Source organism: Cladophialophora carrionii (assembly GCF_000365165.1).
Source record: "Cladophialophora carrionii CBS 160.54 unplaced genomic scaffold supercont1.2, whole genome shotgun sequence".
NCBI classification, from domain to species: domain Eukaryota; kingdom Fungi; phylum Ascomycota; class Eurotiomycetes; order Chaetothyriales; family Herpotrichiellaceae; genus Cladophialophora; species Cladophialophora carrionii.
In genome coordinates, this window is record NW_008481827.1 from 530 (window position 1) to 19,930 (window position 19,401).

Here is a 19,401-nt window from a genome sequence, read left to right on the forward strand (position 1 = left end):
TGCCAACCTACGTATATATATTCGTTAGTTACTTAGTCTGCTTAGTGGCGCTTAGTGTGCTCAGTACTGAGTATACTAATCCTAACTGAGCGCAACTGAGCAGTCACGTAACCCCAGCCTGTTGTTCCCGAGGCTGCGGTCCCTATGCTCCCTTTGGTCTCGGCCTAGTTGCCTGTCGTGTACATGCCCTTAGCCTCGTCAAAGGCCAGCTGTAACAGTCCCTAACAGTTTCTGTAGTACTAATTACTATATTCCTTCTCTAATCTCTATCTCAACTTATCTCGCTTAAGCTATAGTTTTTATACTAGCAGGAGTTGGAATATATATATTGAGATGGATTATGTGCATTGAAAGACATGTATATACAGTTCAGCCATTTCGCACCTTCAGAACGAAGTGCGACCGGTCTTCACCGTTTTCAGTATTCCGGCGTCTGCCATCTTTTCAATCATGTTCAAGAGGACAAAGTCACAACCGCGCTTAACCACCATATTAATCGTTACGGGCACCATCTCCTCATGATATGTGACGTTGCTGAAATATGGGACTTGGCCAATGGGTATTGTGAAATCCGCGCAACCATAAATGGGACAAATGTTAGCTCCAGTGATCTTTGCAGTCGGCGGCCGAACGGCCAGATACGAAGCAGCGGGCGATTCATTCAAGCCTTCCTCGCGAAAAGATGGCAAGCCTCCGGGTCCGATATCGTACAGCATGACCGATTCGGAGCAAGAGTCAGCTGTGCTGAATTGCAGATTCTCCTCATACCATTCCACAGCAAGGTTCTTAGCTTGCAACGCGTCTTGATACGTGGCGGCGTTGTTGATGGTCTCGTTGAAGTTCACCCATCCAGGTCGTCGAGCGGGATCAATCGGCGGGAAGCGTCCGTCGAAAAGTTCTGCCCATTTTGTAATGAGCGGTTTGGCAACTTGGGACCATTGGGTCCAGGCGTTAATAACACCCAGAGGCCTCGACGAAAGGTATGTCAGGTTGTTGACTCGGGAATCTGTCGCGTTCTGGACCGTCGCGGTAAAGTTGAATTTCTCCACCGTCATCCCGAACAATGAACTCATATTGCTGATGAATTGTTGCAGCACGACTTCTGCTGCTGAGTTGTTCAGAGGCAGATACTCAACCGGGTACAGGATGCGTTTTGGGAACATGTCGGTGTCGGGCACTACCAAGGGCGACAGCCCTGTCAGGTTCGGACTTTGATACATGTCCGGAGTGTACCTTTTCTCATCAGAGTGGGTCTTGTTGCGGGGACAGCTTCCTTACCATGCTTTCGAGAACTTGATCCATTTGTACGGGTCGCGACAGAAAACACCTGCGGTGTCGGTTGCTCCGCCGAGAGGCATCACACGTTCAAGAGTCATCAATCCTTGACTGGGCCGTTGTCTTCAACCAGTCAGCTCCTCGATCACTAAACGCATCGTTGCCCGCTTACCCATATACGCCGCTCACTGCTGCGGGCCGCCTCATTGAAGATCCGGTGTCTGATCCGATTGCGTAGTCAAGCCAGTCATATGCCGCTATCGAACACCCTCCACCGGACGAAGAGGCCGAGCACGTCAACCAGCCATCGCCTCTCGGGTTGAAGGGATAATGTTCGTCCTGCCATTGCCACGGATCTGCACCTGAGGCGAACTGAGCAAGCTTGTACTTTCCGACGATGACAGCCCCGAGATCGATGAGCTTCTGGACCGATGGAGCTGTTCCGTCAGCCAGAGGTGTGACATATGCCCATGCCTGACTCCCGCCAGAGGTCTGGAGTCCCTTGATGTCGTACAGATCTTTGACAGCAACCCGTTCTCCTGCCAAAGGTCTGCTGTCTTCCCAGCTGTATATCCGCGATGGGACCGGTATCATCGGGTTCCAGTATCTTGCCAGGTAAGCTGGGACAGCAATATAGGTGTCAGTACCATCATCGGAGTTGTACGTCCCGTACAAGAAGTCTCGGTATGAGTCTGCATACAGCAGATAAACCGAGGCAAGCTCTAGCTGTCCGGACTTGATGGTTGCAAGGTAAGGTCCAGCGGGAGGCGCTGCGGTTTGAAAGGTCGACAGGCTCGCCATACCGCTTGCGGGAAAGCCGCCGCTGACAAAGACCTGGCCGATGTTGTACGATTGCAGATATGCGATTGCTGATGCGTCCAGAATGGGATTCGACGCCGATGAAGAGATCAGAACAGCCTCAAGGAAGTCTTCCGAAAAGACATCGTCTCCTTGGAGGTAACTTGAAACCACACTCTGGAGCACATCTTGCGTGATGAGTGAGGCTTCGGTGTTGATGACTGTCAACGGCACACTGCCTTCGTCTTTGCCAGCTTCTGAAGCGAAGGTGACGGTCGCCACAGCCTTTGGGTTCACAACGTTGGCGACATAGGATTTGTTTCCGAGTTCGAACAACGCATCACCGTTCGCCAGAGGTTGGATGTAGTTGTAAGGATTCCTCCTGAAGGGTGCGGAAAAGGCAAACGCTGCATGAAAGGCAAGAAGCAAGAGGAACTCCATTGCCACGAACCTGGTCCTGAACCTCGTCGGGCAGTACAGCGCGGTTGACCAGCGCGAACCCATCGCTTTAAATGATCTCTGCCATCTCATGAATGCTCTCAATTCACGAGACTAGGCGTTGAGCCGGCTGCTGTAGCTTGGACATATGCATGATAAGAAACCCCATTACGGTCCTGCCTAATCCGTCCTTCTAGATCTATCAAACCTCCAATCTGATTGACCGGTTCCTGGCAACATTTGCTTGGCCGCTTCGGATATCGGCACACCGGAAGAATTCACGCATCCCAAACTCGAAAGGACGAGCTCTTATCTGAGGTTATGAATCTGGCGGTGAAGTACCGGTGCTCAACTTTGTGGTTCACAAGGATACTTGGTATGTGGTTGAAGTAGCCTTGACCGGCGAAATGCTGTTGAGAAGCATTTGTGAACAAGGTACGGACCTGTCCGGATATCCGCGGCGAGAGACATCGCCTGCAACGGATAGTGGACAGTTCGAATGTGGTTTAGTGCCGTGATGGCCTTCCAAAATTCTGAAACATCATCTCACCGAATTTCTCTTCAACGTCCTTGTACCTCGTAAACGAAGACATTGTGCCGAGTGTCATGAGGCGGCAGGATCTATCTCGAGAACTCCGGCAGTGATGGTCGCGATATTGAAGGCGCTGTTCATTACCTCGCACTGGCACAACCGTTGCTCGGAATCTTCTGCTCCCTAAAAGACGGAGTTGTGCGTTGTCGTGGCTTTGAGCCTTCGACAAATCACGATGGCGGCGAAACCCAACATCGGCAACTCGAGAATTCGACTACCGTGGCCAAGACCGTTCATCGAGGAGCCTGTCGGGTGTCTGGAGATTGAATCCAAGGAATCCTCACCACGGTGGCACTCACTCTGTCTCATTATTCTCTCCGCTAGCGGCTTAGTGGCACAAATTCTGGTGGCACTGTCTGTTACATGGGCGTCTACTACCAGCGCCCTCTGGGCTCTTGCCGTGGTGTATGTAATAGCATGTCGACCAAGGACTGCCTCAATCCTGCTTTTCGTGGATCTCGTCGGCATTCTCATTGCTGGGGCATGTCTCCTCGCCGCGGTCTTCTACCACAACTTGAACGGCAGGAATGCAGTCCTTACTTTCGCGAGCACTGCTCTGGCGGCCATTGCAATCGCCGTGGTCGTCAATATGCCTCTCCGGGACCCATCGTTGAGTCGAGCCGCGATCAGCCGCCCCTTCAATGCTCCTTCGAGTGCCTTTCGGTCTCCCGAAGACAACTTGACGCTTCTGCAATGGATGACAGTCTCCTGGATTGGACCCCTGCTCAGGGTGGGCAACAGGCGCCAACTCAACGATGAAGATGTGTGGCTTCTCCCGTATGAATTTCAGCACCGCCAGCTTCATGATACCTTCCGCGAGCTCAGAGGAAGTGTTGTTACACGGTTACTGAAAGCTAACTGGATCGACTTGGTCCTGCTCACAATCCTGGCAATCATCGAGCTCGCTGCGAACTATTCCGCGCCTGTCATTCTACAGAAGCTCCTGCAGGCCATGGAGAGCATCGATATCGAGAAGCGTTCCGCAATCCAATGGGCATTGCTCATCCTCGCTGTGCGACTGGTTGCAGCGCAGAGCGCAGTTTTTAGTTTGTGGTTTGGAAGAAGGTGCTATGAGCGTTCTCGGGGCGAAATGATTACGATGTTGTATGAAAAGACGTTGAATCGGAAGATATTAGGAGGGATTCCCCAGCAAGCTGAGATTAACTTCGGGCCAGAGGAAGAAAACCCCCTTGGTGCATCTGAGGCAGAGGAGACAGGCGCCCTCCCGGAAACCGAACAGCTTCTTCCCCAGCACGCGCGGCGACCGAAGAGTGTTGCCAGTCGAACACAAGAAAGGTTTCACAAGGTGAAGGCGTTCTTTGTGCTCAAGAGGCGGGCGGAAGTTGAGAGGAAAACGCCCGCCTCGATGGGGAAGATCCTGAATCTGTTTCGAAACGACGCTTACGAAGTTGCTCAACGCTTCTGGGAGTTTCAGACGCTTATCAACAAGCCTCTCGGTCTGGTGCTCTCAGTCGTCCTCATCTGGCAACTGCTCGGATGGCCATCCTTTGTTGGAGTTGCCGTTGTCATAGTTGCTCAATTCTTGAACTACCTTCTTGCCCGAGTCCTTCTCAGATGGGAGAAGGAACGCCGGAAAGTCACAGACATCAAGCTGCAAAAGATCACCCAGTATGTCGAGGCCATCAGACATTTGCGATGGTACGGGTGGCATTTCGCATGGCTTGATGGCGTCATGACGGCGCGGCAGAAGGAGCTCAACTTGAGGATCATTACCTTTCTTTTGAATACGACGATCAAGACCTTGAACTCATTTGCAAACGGCATACTTCCAGTCGCCACCTTCTACGCTTACACTGTCGTCGCGGGACGGCAGCTGCGGATCGATATCGCCTTTCCGGCATTGCAGCTCTTCTCGCTATTGCAGACCAATATCCGCGAACTTCCAAATCTCATCACAGTCTTGTTGAATGCCTCCGTCGCAGTTGGCCGCATCTCAGATTTCATTGCAGAACCGGACAAGGCCGATGAGGCAGAATCCAATCAGTCACCCAGTGAGCATGATCGCCTGGAGCTGGAAAATGCCTCCTTCTCGTGGCCTGGTCTTTCCGGCACGGTGCTCTGCAATCTCAACCTCTCTTTTCCGCGCGGTTTGACCATTGTCTTCGGTGAAGTCGCGGCGGGTAAGACCGCTCTGCTGCATGCTCTTCTTGGCGAACTGGATTTGCGCGAAGGGCGTCTGTACAAGCCGCAAGCCGCCATTGGTTATTGTGCCCAGACTCCTTGGCTTCAAAGCATGAGTATCCGAGAGAATATCCTCTTCAACTCGCCATACGAGGAATCCCGGTATAAGAAGACGCTCGAAGCTTGCGCTCTTCTTCCAGACCTAGCCAACTTCAAGCATGGGGATTTGTCCGAGACCGGCGAAAACGGCATCGGCTTGTCGGGAGGACAAAAAGCGAGAGTGGCTCTCGCCCGAGCGGTCTACAGCCGAACGCAGGTTCTCCTTCTCGACGACCCTTTGAGTGCTCTGGATCAACAAACGGCCGAATGGATTGTCACAAAGTGTTTGTGTGGTAGCCTGATGGAAAATCGCATTGTAGTCCTGGTCACACACCGGACTGACCTTTGCCAGCATCTGGCGTCACAGCTCATTGAGCTCTCGAACGGCACAGCTGTGCTGCATCGAAGTGATGCGGACCTCTCCAAGGTAACGTCAGCCACCGCAGTGGACGACGAGCTCGTCGCGGATAACAGCAAAGACATCGACGAATCAGCACCGGTTCCTGATAAGTTTGTCGAAGACGAATACCGAGCTCACGGTGGGGTACAACTCCAGGTGTACTGGCAGTACATCAAGGCCGGGACCATAAGGTGGTGGTTGATGGTTGTTTTGATAGCGGCGGTTTGTCGCGCAGCGCATGTCGCAGAGAACTGGTTCTTGAAGGAATGGGGAGAGGCATACAACAAAGGCAAGGCTCAAGTTTTGACCCTTCAGATCTTGGAAGCAGACATCCAACCTTTGCAGAGCCCCACCTCCGGTCTCTTTGACAAGTTCCCCGACCCGGCCATCAACGTTCGGCCATGGCTTCTCGGATTCCTCGTCATTGTAGCCTGGGAGACCGTGGGATTGGTTGCGTCGCAAATATCAATGTTGGTGGTCACGTACTCTGCGGCTCAGCGGATGTTCCAGGTAATAATGGAGCGTATCAGCAATGCGACCTTCCAGTTCTATGATGTGACGCCGGTGGGAAGGTTGATGAATCGACTGACTTCGGACATCGGTACCATTGACGGTGGAATTGCGGAACTTTTCATGGTTGTGATCTGGTACGCTGTCGCCTGGGTCTCCTCCATGATTGTTATTGCCAGCATCACACCGACATTTCTGTTGTTCGCCATTGGGCTGACACTGGCATTTGTTATGATCTTCTTGCGATTTCTGCCGACCTCACAAAGTTTGCGGCGGCTTGAAATGGTCTCGCTGACGCCTTTGATGTCAAATTTCGGGGCCTTGCTGAACGGTCTGATGACGGTCAGGGCTTTTAATGCTCAAACTCAATTCCAGGAGAAGAACATCCAGGTCACCGACGCGTTCCAGAAGATGGATCACTTTTATTGGAGTCTGCAAGCTTGGTTAATGTACCGATTCGATACTCTTTCGGCAGTATCGACCTTCCTCCTCACACTTCTTGCCATCTTTTCAAACTTGTCGGCTGGCCTCACAGCGTTCGTCCTGATATCGGCCAACAAGTTTGTTGAAGCGACTCACGCAATCTGCAAGTCGTACGGCCAACTCCAACTCAACTTCGTGTCAGTGGAGCGGGTAATCGAGCTGACTCATGTTGAACAAGAACCGCCCAGCTCCATTGAGCCACCTGCGGCATGGCCCAAGTATGGAAGTGATGTTGTGTTTGAGAACGTCACGATCAGGTATCAGCCACACCTTGAACCAGCGATTAAAGATGTTTCGGTTCGCTTCGAAGGCGGCTCGACAAATACAATCACCGGGAGGACTGGGTCCGGCAAGTCCACCTTAGCGCTTGCGTTGTTGGCGACAGTCATACCAGAGTCCGGTCGCATCTCGATCGATGGTATTGATATTGCGAAAGTCAATAAGCAGGTATTGAGGAGCAGGATAACCTTCTTGGCCCAAGAACCTATTCTCTTTCCGGGTTCCTTACGCCACAATCTGGACCCAATGGTGGAACATTCTAACTTGGCTTGTGAAAGTGTGCTCTCGAGGGTCTGCGGGAAATACGGATGGACATTGGAAACACAGATTGATGACGGCGGGCGCAACTTGAGCCAAGGTCAGAGACAGCTTGTCGGGCTCGCTCGAGCGATATTGCGCAGAAGCGCAATTGTCATCATGGACGAAGCGACTGCTAGCATTGACCTAGAGACGTCAGCAGAGATACAGCGCGTTCTGAGAGAAGAATTGAAAGAGAGCACGATCATCACCATCGCCCATCGCGCAGCTGCGATGGAAAATGCCGACTTCTGCGTTTCGCTAGCCGCTGGCCGTGTCCTGCACCAAGGAAAACCCGGTGAATCTGGATCTTGATCTGGCCAGCGAGCCATTGAATGGAAGGAAATTGGCGTCTTTGGTGGTCACCCAGAGATGAATTGACGAAGGGAATCTGACGAAGATGTATCTCAGCTACATAGAGGAATACGTGAATAAGATCCAGGACGGCGACCTCCGCTATTTGCAGCCGAAACTTGTCCCATTGAACAGATAGTGCTGGCTGCGCAATTTATTGGAGATATTGTGCCACGAGAAACGAAGCAATATCTAAGTGTAAGTATGAGCCAGGGTTACCTGTCTGCAGCATTCAATCTGAAAAGATCGTATGGTCGATTGATATTATTACGCTGCAGTAAGAAGAGTGCGATCAGATAGAGGCAACCTCTACAACCCGAGATAGATGTGGTCCATTGTGCCTTCTCTTGCAGCCAAAGTGTTCCAAAGCGCTCCAAGGCTACTCTTTGTACTCTGACGCGCTCGTAATTGCAAACTCATAAGGGACGATAGAAAGCGAGGGAGGAGTGCGAGTCGCCGTCGATAGCCCAGCTGCTGAGGGTTGGAGTCGTGGAAATATCGGCCTGGCTTGCAACACCGCCATTGGTAGCGACAAGAGAAGACCCAGCCGAACTGCTTCCGAGTGTCGGTGGAGAATCATGATCACGAAATGTGCTCTTTGGAACGCCCGGTCGATAAATCTGAGGAGCAGCTTGCGCATGCGGGTAGCCAAGCACGCCATCACTACAATGGATGCCGGAGACGCAATTTCTATTCCTCCGGTTCTGCGCACCTCAAGCAGTGATGGGCCAGTGGCCAATCGGATGTTCAGTTTTGAACCACAAGCATTGTTACAGATGACGTCCAGAACCATCCATCACTCTCGTATGTCGAACAATAACTTCAAACAAACCTGGAATTCATCTTATCCTCACTTCAAAGGATTTTTCCCATATCTAATAACTGCAATCTTCTACTGCAAAAGCCCTTGGTGTATGGGCAAGTCTCTCGTTCGCCTCTCATCTGAGTCGCACACTCTGCCTTGGCACCGAAATCTGCAGTTTCTGCCACGATGTCCGACACTCCAAATTCTGCCACGGACGACAGCAGAGCCGCTCGCGTCGTTGCCGACCATCTTCCAGATGGATACACCGCCGATATAGATGGCGTACATGCTGGTGACGGCAGCCCCAGAGGTCCAGGGGAATCTGAGCCAGAGTCGTCCCTGAAACTCCAGGGAGGTGACATTCATCGTGATCTTTTCAAAATCCCGCACAGAGCCAGACTGCATCAACGTGCGGCTACCTTCTCCCACCCGAATGAAATCTCCAGCGACCTCGAAAATGAAACGACTGTGGCAGAGCAGCTCGCCCCTGGAGGGTTCCGCCGACAGTTCGTCCGGCAGAAGTACGGCCGCTTCAACCCCGCTGCTATTCCAGTCACTAGGAACTTCGTCGAATTCTTGTCTCTTTACGGATCCTTCGCCGGAGAAGATCTCGAGGACACCGACGATGATACGTCAACCCTTGACGACGAGGAAGGAAGAGCAGCTGGCGAGAGGAGGCCGCTGCTTGGCCGACGGCGGACCACCATGGCTGCAAAGATGGGCGAGGCCGGCACAACCAAAACATTCTTCACCCTCTTGAAAGCCTTCATCGGTACCGGAATTATGTTCTTGCCCAAGGCATTCAACAACGGCGGCATCTTGTTCTCGTCGATGACGCTGCTGACAGTCTCTGTTGTTACCACTTGGGCATTCCACCTGCTGCTGCAGTGTCGGCAAGTCTACCAGAAGAGCGGCTATGGCGAACTTGGTCAAGCGATTGGGGGCCCGAGAATGAGATCAATCATCCTGGCGTCTGTCACCATCTCTCAGCTTGGATTTGTCTGTGCCGGAACAGTCTTCGTCGCACAAAATCTCCACTCCTTCGAAGTTGCAATCAGCAGAGGAACCGCTCCGTTGTCGACCAATATATTGATCGCCTTGCAACTACTTGCATTGATCCCGCTTGCGTTCATCCGCAATATTTCCAAGCTTGGTCCGGCTGCACTGCTGGCCGATGTCTTCATACTCCTCGGTCTCGCTTACATCTATTGGTACGACATCTCGAGTCTCGTTGAGGATGGCCTCAATCCGACTGTTCAACTATTCAACCCTCAGCACTACACACTCACCATCGGCTCCGCAATCTTCACGTTCGAAGGCATCGGTCTCATTCTTCCAATTCAGTCATCCATGCAACATCCGGAGAAGTTCGAGCCTCTTCTTTGGGTCATCATGCTCATCAACACCATCATCTTCACCTCCATCGGGGCACTTTGCTATGCGACCTTCGGCGAGGCGACGAAGATCGAGGTTATTTCCAACTTTCCTCAAAGCAGCAGACTCGTCAACGCCGTGCAATTTCTGTACGCCATCGCTGTTATGGCCGGTACACCCGTTCAGCTTTTCCCAGCTCTCCGCATCCTCGAAGGCAAGGTGTTTGGCCGTCGCTCTGGGAAAAGGGACGCATTTACCAAATGGAAGAAGAACGGGTTCCGAACCGTCCTTGTCGTCCTTTGTGCTTTGATCGCGATTCTCGGATCCAGCAACCTCGACACCTTTGTGGCCCTCATTGGTTCCATCTGTTGCGTACCACTGGTCTACATTTACCCTCCTCTTCTACACTACAAAGGCATCGCAAAATCAACTCGGGAAAAAGCTGCGGATGTTCTCTTGATGATTCTGGGTATCGCATGCATGATCTACACTGCTACCATCACTATCATCAGCAGCTTCTTCTAGTGACGGAATGCGTGCATCGAGCGACTTGTGCATAACGTCTGTGGGCCCGAGTCTCGGTTACCTGTAACCTAGAACAACATGGGTTTAGTCGGTGGTTAAATCTTTTCATTCCGACAAATCATCTGGCTCGTCCCGACCGTTTTTGCATCTAAAGCATCCACACCTCCTCAGCTCTTTCGTCTGTAGGCATTACAAAGGATGAGCCTGGGAATGATGTTGTGTATGCAGTTTGGGCTGGGCGGCAGGCTGTAGCTTCCATCGGTTTTGTGCAGGAATTATCGAGCCCGCCGAAGTGAAAGGCGAAGACACGCACCTCAGCATGCCTGATTCTCACCTTCAGCTGGGGGCGAGGTCTTTTCGAGAAGCGCTCAGGGTTATTCCCCGGGGATTGCTGGTGATCTTGGGCAAGGCCCAATAATCTAGTTGACAGGAGGCAAGGATATAGGCATATATCCGCGAGCAGCAGGTTGTGGGCCATCATCTTACCTGTCCCGTCGCGTCTCCGCTGGAACAGACCTGCACGCCATTACTCCGTACGTTTGAAGGTCTTCGTTGTATGGCGGGGACTAACGCATCTTCGAAGGCTTTGTTGTGGCGATACAAGGTTCTTTCCGAGCCAGGAACTCTGTTGAACGTTCCAGTCCAGACTAAATGGTGGAGAGGATGTGTCCCGAAACGAGTAGTGATAGCCTTGAGATTATATTGGTCGACTACCGAATGCGACTGCGGCGCGCCAAGCAAAACAGACCCTCCAATCTCACCAGCCTGGGGGCCATCTCTGATCTCTGGGGTATCCGACCTCATACGAGCACAGGGTGTCCCTCCATTTTATTGTATCCCCAGAGAAATAATCATTCACTTCAGCCTGGCAAATCATGTTGCATGAGCAAGTCAAGCATTGGCAGTATTCAGTGTCAGGCGCGTCGCACCTCAATGCAGTGATGATTTGAGCATCACAGTCCACGATCCAGTGACACAACATGATGAATGGGAGATTGCGACCTTAGGTTAGGCCAGCTTTCAACCGCTCAAGGTCAGAAACACACTTTGCTGGATGCCTACTTTAATGAAACAAAGTTGAGATAGCCTGGCACATCGCAGACGTCGGAGCAACGTATTCGCCGACAGCCATACACTTTTACCGACACCCGGCCTTGGCCAATCTCAACGTGCCTCGAGTCAAACTCTCATCAACGGGCCTCCATGCAGATCAGTTGCGCCGCTCCAGACACGACTGGCGGAAGGCGACGATTGAAGATGCAAAGTGTTTCCGGATACGATTGTCGCAGATGAGGTTGGCCGATGCCAATCTTCCTCTTCCTTGCGCATCCGGGAAGGGAAGATCCTAGTCGTGGCTTGTGGCTGAAGATTCAAAAGTCTTGATATGTCTGCATCGAAGGTGAGGTTATATAACTGTACCAAAGGCGCCCTCTCACAAGTCACTCGTTTTCCCTCACCAAGTCACTCGCTCCCTTCATCAAGTCATTCGCTTTCCTTACCAAGTCACTCTTTTGTATGCCTATCTAGCACTTGCTCTTGCACAATTCGCCGCCCCTGAACGTCCCATCCTTGTCGACCTTTACCACCACCATGAAGTTCTCAAGCATTTTGGCACCTCTTGCTCTCGCGTCCACAGTCGCCGCCTTGCCTAACTGGAGGGATTGGCACGGCGCAGGCCCGGCGTGGCGCGGAAAAGGCTGCCTGACGCAGGCGGACGCTGACGACATTGTCGCCAAGTTCATCAGCATTCTCGACCATCCCGATGTCGACGCTGCCAATGCCACCGCCCAAGCCTTGATCGGCCCCGACTTTTTCGAGAAGTCCGACTCGATCAATATGCTTGCTGGACATCCCGTAAGATTGTGCCTCTGACGTGCTTCGAGCTCTTGCTAATGTGAGGCAGGTCGGCGCAGTCACTTTCTCCGGCAAGGCCAAGTACATCCAAGGTGTTCTCCTTTCACCGTCAATCACCAACATCACAACGTACAAGACTTTGGTCGCTGGCTGCACGAACGTCCTGTGGTACTGGAACATGGCTGGGATCGGAAGCAAGACCATCCCTGTGAACGGATTCAACCTTTTCGAGATTACTGCCGACAAGCAAATTGCCGACATGTTTGTCGAGTTCAACAATGTGGGCTGGGGTATCGACACAGGCTTCACAGTCTTGAGCCGTAATGGGACTAAGCTGCCGTTGGCGTAACCTTTTTTTCGGCTTGGAGTTGGCAGGAAAGTTGTAGAGTTTCACTTCTTGACGACGGATACGGTTCGCTTCGTGTTATGATACCACCCTAGGAAGGAGACATTCGAGATTCGAGCGCGAAGTTTGGACATCTAGAATCTGAGATTCGTTCCCTCTTACATTATTTCCGCATTCACTCACCATAATTCCTCAATAGTTGTGTTTCTACTCCGTACATTTGTTCGGCTTTTCACGAACGCACGTTGTTACCCTGTTCTCTCGCGAATGAATCACTTCCTACCTCACGTCTTACATAGGCAGTTTCATAGCTTGCAATGGGTCATTCCGCCGTTCAATACCTGTATGGTGCCCTAGCTCTCCTGGCTCGTAGACGATGTTATGGACGGGACGCAAGGCGAAGCGAGATGGTGCAGCTTGTGTGGCAGACCTTCCTTGAGTCCACGAGAGGCGCGATAGGGTACTATGTAAGTACTCTGTAGCTTGCTCAGTATCTCGATGCGCGATTTGCAATCCTACAGTGCCCAGGTGCACTGCACCGCGTCGTCACAATCAATACACGAGAACCCGAATGAGCCCCGGCGTTGCTGTCTCGCGCTCTTTTCCAACAACTCTTGCCAATCCTGCGCCATCCTTCGAAACAAGTTAAACTCAACTTCATAGAGTTTTGAATCGTCGTTTCTCCTCTTGAGGGCGGTGTCCGACCACGATCATCTTTGAACTGCAAGGGAAGTGCTTCAACATGGTGAAAGGCAGATCGTTGTGGGCAACGCTATGGGCAATCGGTCTTTGTTGTTCAGTACGTACTTGCTGGTGCGAATGTTCTGGTGCTCTGTAATGATCAGGCGGGCGGAAGCGACGGTGATTTAACCGCTGCTGACGGTCCTAACGACACTGAGTTGTAAGCTCCTGTTGATGTTGAGACAGAAGCCATAGGTACACTCCTGGCTAGACACGCGTCTGATGGCTCGCTCCCGAGTTAATGAAGGGTCCTTGTCAGTCATATATCGTTCCTGAACAGTGCTTTGGTGCGAACAGTGTTCACGGACCACCTCACGGCCAGCCCGTGTCGCCAACGTTCTTGTACAGTGTATACCGCATCATGCTGCGGTGTGTGTACATGGCGTCATGAGCATCCTTGAAAGTCTCCAAGTCCGGAACAGAACGTGCTGTGGAATGCTTCGAATTTTCACCCAGACCGAGTCTCGTTATCCGACGAAGGTTAGCAGCCATGGATCCTCTCACGCAGCAAACATTTTGGTACCAAAACGCTTTGACGAATTGCCTTGTGCCCTTTTCTCTCATGCAACCGGGACGAGCCCAGCATTCGAATGGCGTCAAAGTACCCCATTTCCGGACAGATCGCCACGATGCGACATCTTGACATACACGCAGTATTCTGCTGATGTCCAGGTCGTCATTGCGACCATTCCAGTTCCCGTCCTGGGAGGCGGTATGCCGCGGACTGTTGGACTTCGAGAGCCTGGCTTTCCCGGGCCTAGGCCGAAAAGGCAGTTACAGTAGCCTCTACGTATACCATCAGAATCGAATCCCACTTGCAGCAGTGAACAGATGGTGAGCATCAACCAAGCATTCACGAATTGTACTGGGCCCCCGGGGATTTCGCTGCTGTCATTCGCTTCGCGATGGAAAGCAATTGTCCGTGTTCAATGTCGTAAAGGTGAGACGAAGCTTCGAACATCCGTTTCTGGTCGAAGAGCGGCAGCATGTCCTCGGGGTTTCGGGCATGGCCCATTCATCTGGGTCCTCATGGAGATGGCGAAGCAATGGGATGCCGGCGAAAGCTTCGAGAACAGTGAGATCGAGGTCCTAAGCTTCAGCGCTCGTTTCACGCGCACCTATCAACGCCCAAAGCGCTTTCGGTGGATGCTGGGTCGAAACTCGATCGCTTCTTCGTCCATTAAATCGACAGTCCATCAACTAGAGCGTAACGACAGTGTCTGTACCGTAGATCGCATAGTGTGTATATGTATATGTCGCAGTGTTGAACCGATATTGATGTTGCTTTGGCATCAACAGGTGCTGCTTGTGCTTCCCCGGTAGGGACAACAGCACTTCTCCGATTGTCGTGGGTACGGAAAGCAAGGCCGAGGGCAGCCTTACTCACCATGAGTGCATCATCTGTAGGCAGCTCGGTGGAATGTGGTCTCTTAGTCTTTGAGTGCCAGTCCGTCCCTTCGGAGGGCCTTGCTTGGTCTTCTTGTCGAGGTCGGCCTTCGTCTCGTGCTGAAGTATATCGTGGCTGGCGGCATTCTCTGGTCTGGTCGAGTCAACAGCTAGGCAGGCAGACAGAAACCATGACGTAGATGGTGCAAGGCTGGACTTAGCCTCGGAGCGCGAATAGCAATTAGTTTCCCTCGACTTGCAGGCGCGATTTCTGTACGCTACTTGCGCCAGTAGTAGGTGATAAGGTCATAGGTCTCGATGATTGCATTCCACATTCAGCAGCATCTGGCAGGGCGCGAATGTCATTGACAGCTTGAAGAATGGTGCTAACTACCGCCTGACTAGATCCGTTTGACTCAAGATTCTCGCAGAGCGTATTATTGGTCAATCTGTTGGGGTGAAGATGTAGACTGATGAGGCGCACTCTGTCTCTGGCCTGTTCAACTGTAGAAACTCGTGGATTGAGACCCATGACATTGAATATGTCGGTGTTGAGTTGACTGATGGAGGCCGAGTCCAGGAGCTTCTTCGCGATGGTCCGTGTTACTGAAGACGACGTAGGTAGTAGATTTAATGAGATTGATAGCGAGACTGTGTTGCGCGCAGTGAGAAGTGGTATCAATAACGCAGATGTTGCCAAGGTGTGGGAAGTGACATTCTAGCGGGAATGCAGCGATCGTGAACAAATGCGCAGATACCTCCTCGGAGGATATCAGGCCAGAAGCGATACGTTGCGAAGAACCCATTCCGTGTCGGCCACTGGATAGGCTTGGATAGACTTACCACCACGACAGACACCGGGTATAACGGTCGGGGTTGGTACCTTTGCCTTGGTTTGCGACACACTTAACAAATTCTGGGGATCCAGTCAGTTACGAACAGTGCGAAAGGGTACTATCTTACTCTCGGAATTCTCTGTGCCATGTATTCGGATAAGCACTGCTTCGTCCCCCAATGGTCTAGGCTCTACCACGGAATGTCAGCTGGGTTACGACAGGTTGCCACAGGAGCAGCACTTACTTGCATTCAGAAAATCAAGGTTGTTTGTAGGATTCCGCCAGTCGACACGTCTAGCCCGCGTGGGAGGCTCTTCGGAATAGCTAGATACCACCTCTAGGCAGAAGGGGCGTAACTTGCCCAAAGGATGTGGCAAGCTTTGGCTTGAGTAGCGGGTGTAATCACCTTTGCGAGGCATTGTCCAATACCTTGCGCACGCTAGCGAGGCTCAAACATGTTGTTGGTTTCAGAGGCGGCGACTTGCTGCATATCGTCCAGGGTCTGCGTGTCGAGCGAGTTGTACGCCTGCATTGCAGCCTCCTCGTTTGCTGTCAGCAGTCCGCTCGCCGCCAGCAGAGATGCCGGTCATGAAAACTCGACCACCACTCCTGTTGGCGTCTGTCGACCTGAAGCTTCACCGGATGGCTTCATCGAAATGCAGACACCGAGCCGTTTCCTCCGCAAGTTCCTCACGAGAGGAGATGGGAAACATTCTCTCTTGATGCCGTGTCCCAGACGAACACATTCTACCATGTCCCTCTGCTTGTGCCTTGTAGTCCCTACACACAGCAAATCGGGAATGACCGCTGCAGCCTACTCGTCGTCGATGCCGATATCTTTTCCCATCTCCCCTGTATGTGTGTGTGTGTTCACAAGACTCTTTCCGGTGCTGTTTCGATCCATCAGCACGCAGACCGACAAGGTGTTCGGGATGGAGGCCATAGGCTCGACAGACGGAAGACTGAACGCCGCCATACATTGTTCGCATGATGCGCCCCCGAATCGAGGCTCGTTGTCGGATGAGTCATCGTATGCGATGCATGATCGATGATCCATCATTTGTGGTGTGATCTTGTAATCCATGACCCAGGTAATGATCAACAAACGGAGTACGAAGCCACGATGCCTTGATGTGGAGAACATGGACTCGAACTCGACGGACCCCTCCACAAGGGAAAATGAATTCATATATCAGACATAGAAAGGAAGGACCACACTTTGCGAAATGAGGAAGAACATGGAGAGAACAAAGCGAGAAGACAGGAGAGGAAGGAGGAACGTTTACTTATACTTCTCAGAGCACAGCGAGGCGGATCCATCGATTGCCCCTCCCCCGATTTCTGACTGCTTTTCTGAAACGAGTTTCTTCCCATGCATGACACCGATCGATCGAGTCACCTGGAGATTTAGAGTCGTGGATGGGGTACAAACACACAAGCCTGGGACAGGACTGGAACATAGGCGGTGTTGAGTCATCTACCTGATCAACTTCAGGTCAGAGATTGAATTCCAAAGCTGCAGTGCAGTGCAAGCAGTACATACCGTGACTGTCGTTTCGCGTCGGCGGAGGTGATGCACGCGCCGACCAAATCATATCCTCGTCCCGTCTTCGTCTTCCCGGTTGGTCATGTTCAAACTTCACTGCATCAGTGCATCACTCGTTTCCCTGTCTCGGAGAGCTCATTGACTCATGCATGACCTTCAATGCTGCCTTTCATGATTCTTTTTCGACTCTAATCCTCCCCGCCCCCTCCGGCCAATCCGCTCCCACCGACCTGCTTTGCGCTCTTCGCCCCACAAATGTCATCGACTCTTAACAGCAGACATGCACTCTCCACTGCGGTCTTGATACTCTGCATCTTCACGGCCTGGGGCTCCCACACTCCGTAGTCCTTCATGTCGACCACCGCACCAGTGTCTCCGTCAACGCCAAAGCTGGACTTCCCCTCCGCCTGCTTCGCGCGCAATTGAGTCAATATCCGGATCGGTGACGCACCGGCATTTTGAATCAGCGTCCGTGGAATGACTTCCATGGCCTCAGCGACGGCACGGTACGGCCATTGCATGACTCCTTCGACCGACTTGGACTTCTGGGCCAGTCGCACGGAGACCGCCATCTCAGTAGCACCGCCACCAGGGGACAGACGGGGATGAAACATGACGTTCCTCGCCACGGACATGGCATCCTGCAAATTACGCTCGATTTCGTTGAGGATATCCTTCGACGGGCCGCGGAGAAGGATGGTGCACGCCTTGGGATTCTTGCACTTTGTGAGGAACGTGAAATACTCGTCGCCGATCTTTTCGATCTCGAACAATCCGCAGCCGGTGCCGACGTCTGAGTCGACGAGATCATCGACGCGGTTGACGATGGTCGCGCCCACGGCCCTGGCAATACGATTGTTGTCCGTCTTCCTCACCCGCCTCAACGCCGTCACGTTCGCCTTTTGGAGGTAGTGCTGCGCCAGGTCACTGACGCCCTTCTCCGTGATGACCAAATCCGGCTTCACCGCCAGGATGGCGTCGCACATCTTCTTGACTTGCTCTTCCTCGATCTGCAAAATCTTATTCCACGAATCTTCGTCCGTAATTTCCACGTTGGTCTGGGACTCGCCTTTCTTGTACTCGAGCGTGCAATCTAGCAAGACGATGCGGGGATTCTCTATTCTCCGGCGCATGGATGCGTGTGTGATGTCCTTGTTCAGCATGACTCCGTCGAGGACTCGCGAGTCTTCAATTTCCCCACCAGGGATCTTCTCCACGCGGGCATAGCGTTTGATGTCGATCTCGACTGGTTTTGGGGGCGCCGGCGCAGGAGCTTTGGCGCCGTTGGTTTGCGGGGCATTCGAGACGGCAGACTGATCCTGTGAAACGGTGCGTACTGCTTTCAGGGCCAGGGCACAGTAAAGCTCCGAGTGTCTTGAGATGGTCTTTGTGCCAATCGATGATTCAATCAGTGAGATCATGGCCTTGTCGCTCGATGTGTCCACCGGTGTTGATATCTCTTCCACGATCGCCAGCGCGTCAGCGAGGGCCTTCTTGAATGCTTGGATGATCACGACGGGGTGAATATTTCGTTCGAGTTGAGGGAGCGCCTGCGCAAGGATTTCACCAGCTATTACTCTGTCAGTCCCACAGCAGCATCAGCAATACAATCGCAACAATGACAAGCGCACCTAATATGATAACCGTCGTGGTGCCATCTCCGACCTCTTCATCCTGCGTCCTGCTCAATTCAATCATACTCTTTGCTGCCGGGTGCGCGACTTCAATCTCTCGTAGAATGGCGTGGCCGTCGTTGGTCAGAACGATGCCGCCCATAGGGTCGAGCAGCATCTTCAACATGGCTTTGGGACCGAGACATGATCGAATGATGTCGGCAACTCTGCCAAGTCGGTCAGTGTGTAATGTGGGATCGTGAGCATTGGGTCCTCACGTTTTCGCAGCTGTAATGTTGGATATCTGTGCTTTTCGTCCCACCTGCCTCTCGCCCTGCGCCGTATCTGGAGGAAAAGTCAGCACTGCTACGACGAGGCCTGTAGGCGGCATCACTCACTCATCACCACCACAGGCGCCTGCATCTTGCCTGATTCCAGGCCTCTGTGTTTTAAGAATACCTATCGAAATGGGTCGTGGGAGGTCTGAATAGTCTGCAATGAGAAAGAAACTTAGGCCGTGGACTTGAACCGCAGTGTGAAGTCAACGGGCTATGATCTCAAGTGGCCGACTTCTAGTTGTACTTGGTTTGATATTTTGGCCGATGTGAATCTCCAACTTTTTGCAACGAGGCTGCGCTAGCAGCTCAACGTCAAGCGCTCCGCCGTATCGCGTTTTTCCTCAGCCTTGCACTTGAAGCCAATCGTCCT

At 52.4% G+C, this 19,401-nt stretch overlaps 5 protein-coding genes across 5 annotated transcripts; 3 read left to right on the top strand and 2 right to left on the bottom strand.

Moving 5' to 3' along the window:
* Positions 1 to 386: 386 nt before the first annotated feature.
* Positions 387 to 2,514, bottom strand: G647_02069 (uncharacterized protein; the record flags this gene model as incomplete). The annotated part of the gene is made up of 3 exons (XM_008726420.1): positions 387 to 1,233; positions 1,279 to 1,398; positions 1,448 to 2,514. The coding sequence occupies 3 exons, from the start codon at positions 2,512 to 2,514 to the stop codon at positions 387 to 389; spliced, it is 2,034 nt and encodes a 677-aa protein (XP_008724642.1).
* Positions 2,515 to 3,278: 764 nt separating this feature from the next.
* On the top strand, positions 3,279 to 7,628 carry G647_02070 (uncharacterized protein; the record flags this gene model as incomplete). Its single annotated transcript, XM_008726421.1, has 1 exon — positions 3,279 to 7,628. One exon carries the CDS (start codon positions 3,279 to 3,281, stop codon positions 7,626 to 7,628), a length of 4,350 nt encoding a protein of 1,449 aa, XP_008724643.1.
* Positions 7,629 to 8,658: 1,030 nt separating this feature from the next.
* G647_02071 (uncharacterized protein) lies at positions 8,659 to 10,371 on the top strand (the record flags this gene model as incomplete). Its single annotated transcript, XM_008726422.1, has 1 exon — positions 8,659 to 10,371. The coding sequence occupies one exon, from the start codon at positions 8,659 to 8,661 to the stop codon at positions 10,369 to 10,371; it is 1,713 nt and encodes a 570-aa protein (XP_008724644.1).
* Positions 10,372 to 11,961: 1,590 nt separating this feature from the next.
* Positions 11,962 to 12,574, top strand: G647_02072 (uncharacterized protein; the record flags this gene model as incomplete). The annotated part of the gene is made up of 2 exons (XM_008726423.1): positions 11,962 to 12,225; positions 12,275 to 12,574. 2 exons carry the CDS (start codon positions 11,962 to 11,964, stop codon positions 12,572 to 12,574), a joined length of 564 nt encoding a protein of 187 aa, XP_008724645.1.
* A 4,694-nt stretch (positions 12,575 to 17,268) lies between these two features.
* G647_02073 (T-complex protein 1 subunit gamma) lies at positions 17,269 to 19,116 on the bottom strand (the record flags this gene model as incomplete). The annotated part of the gene is made up of 4 exons (XM_008726424.1): positions 17,269 to 18,650; positions 18,712 to 18,920; positions 18,972 to 19,038; positions 19,092 to 19,116. 4 exons carry the CDS (start codon positions 19,114 to 19,116, stop codon positions 17,269 to 17,271), a joined length of 1,683 nt encoding a protein of 560 aa, XP_008724646.1.
* Between the last annotated feature and the right edge of the window lie 285 nt (positions 19,117 to 19,401).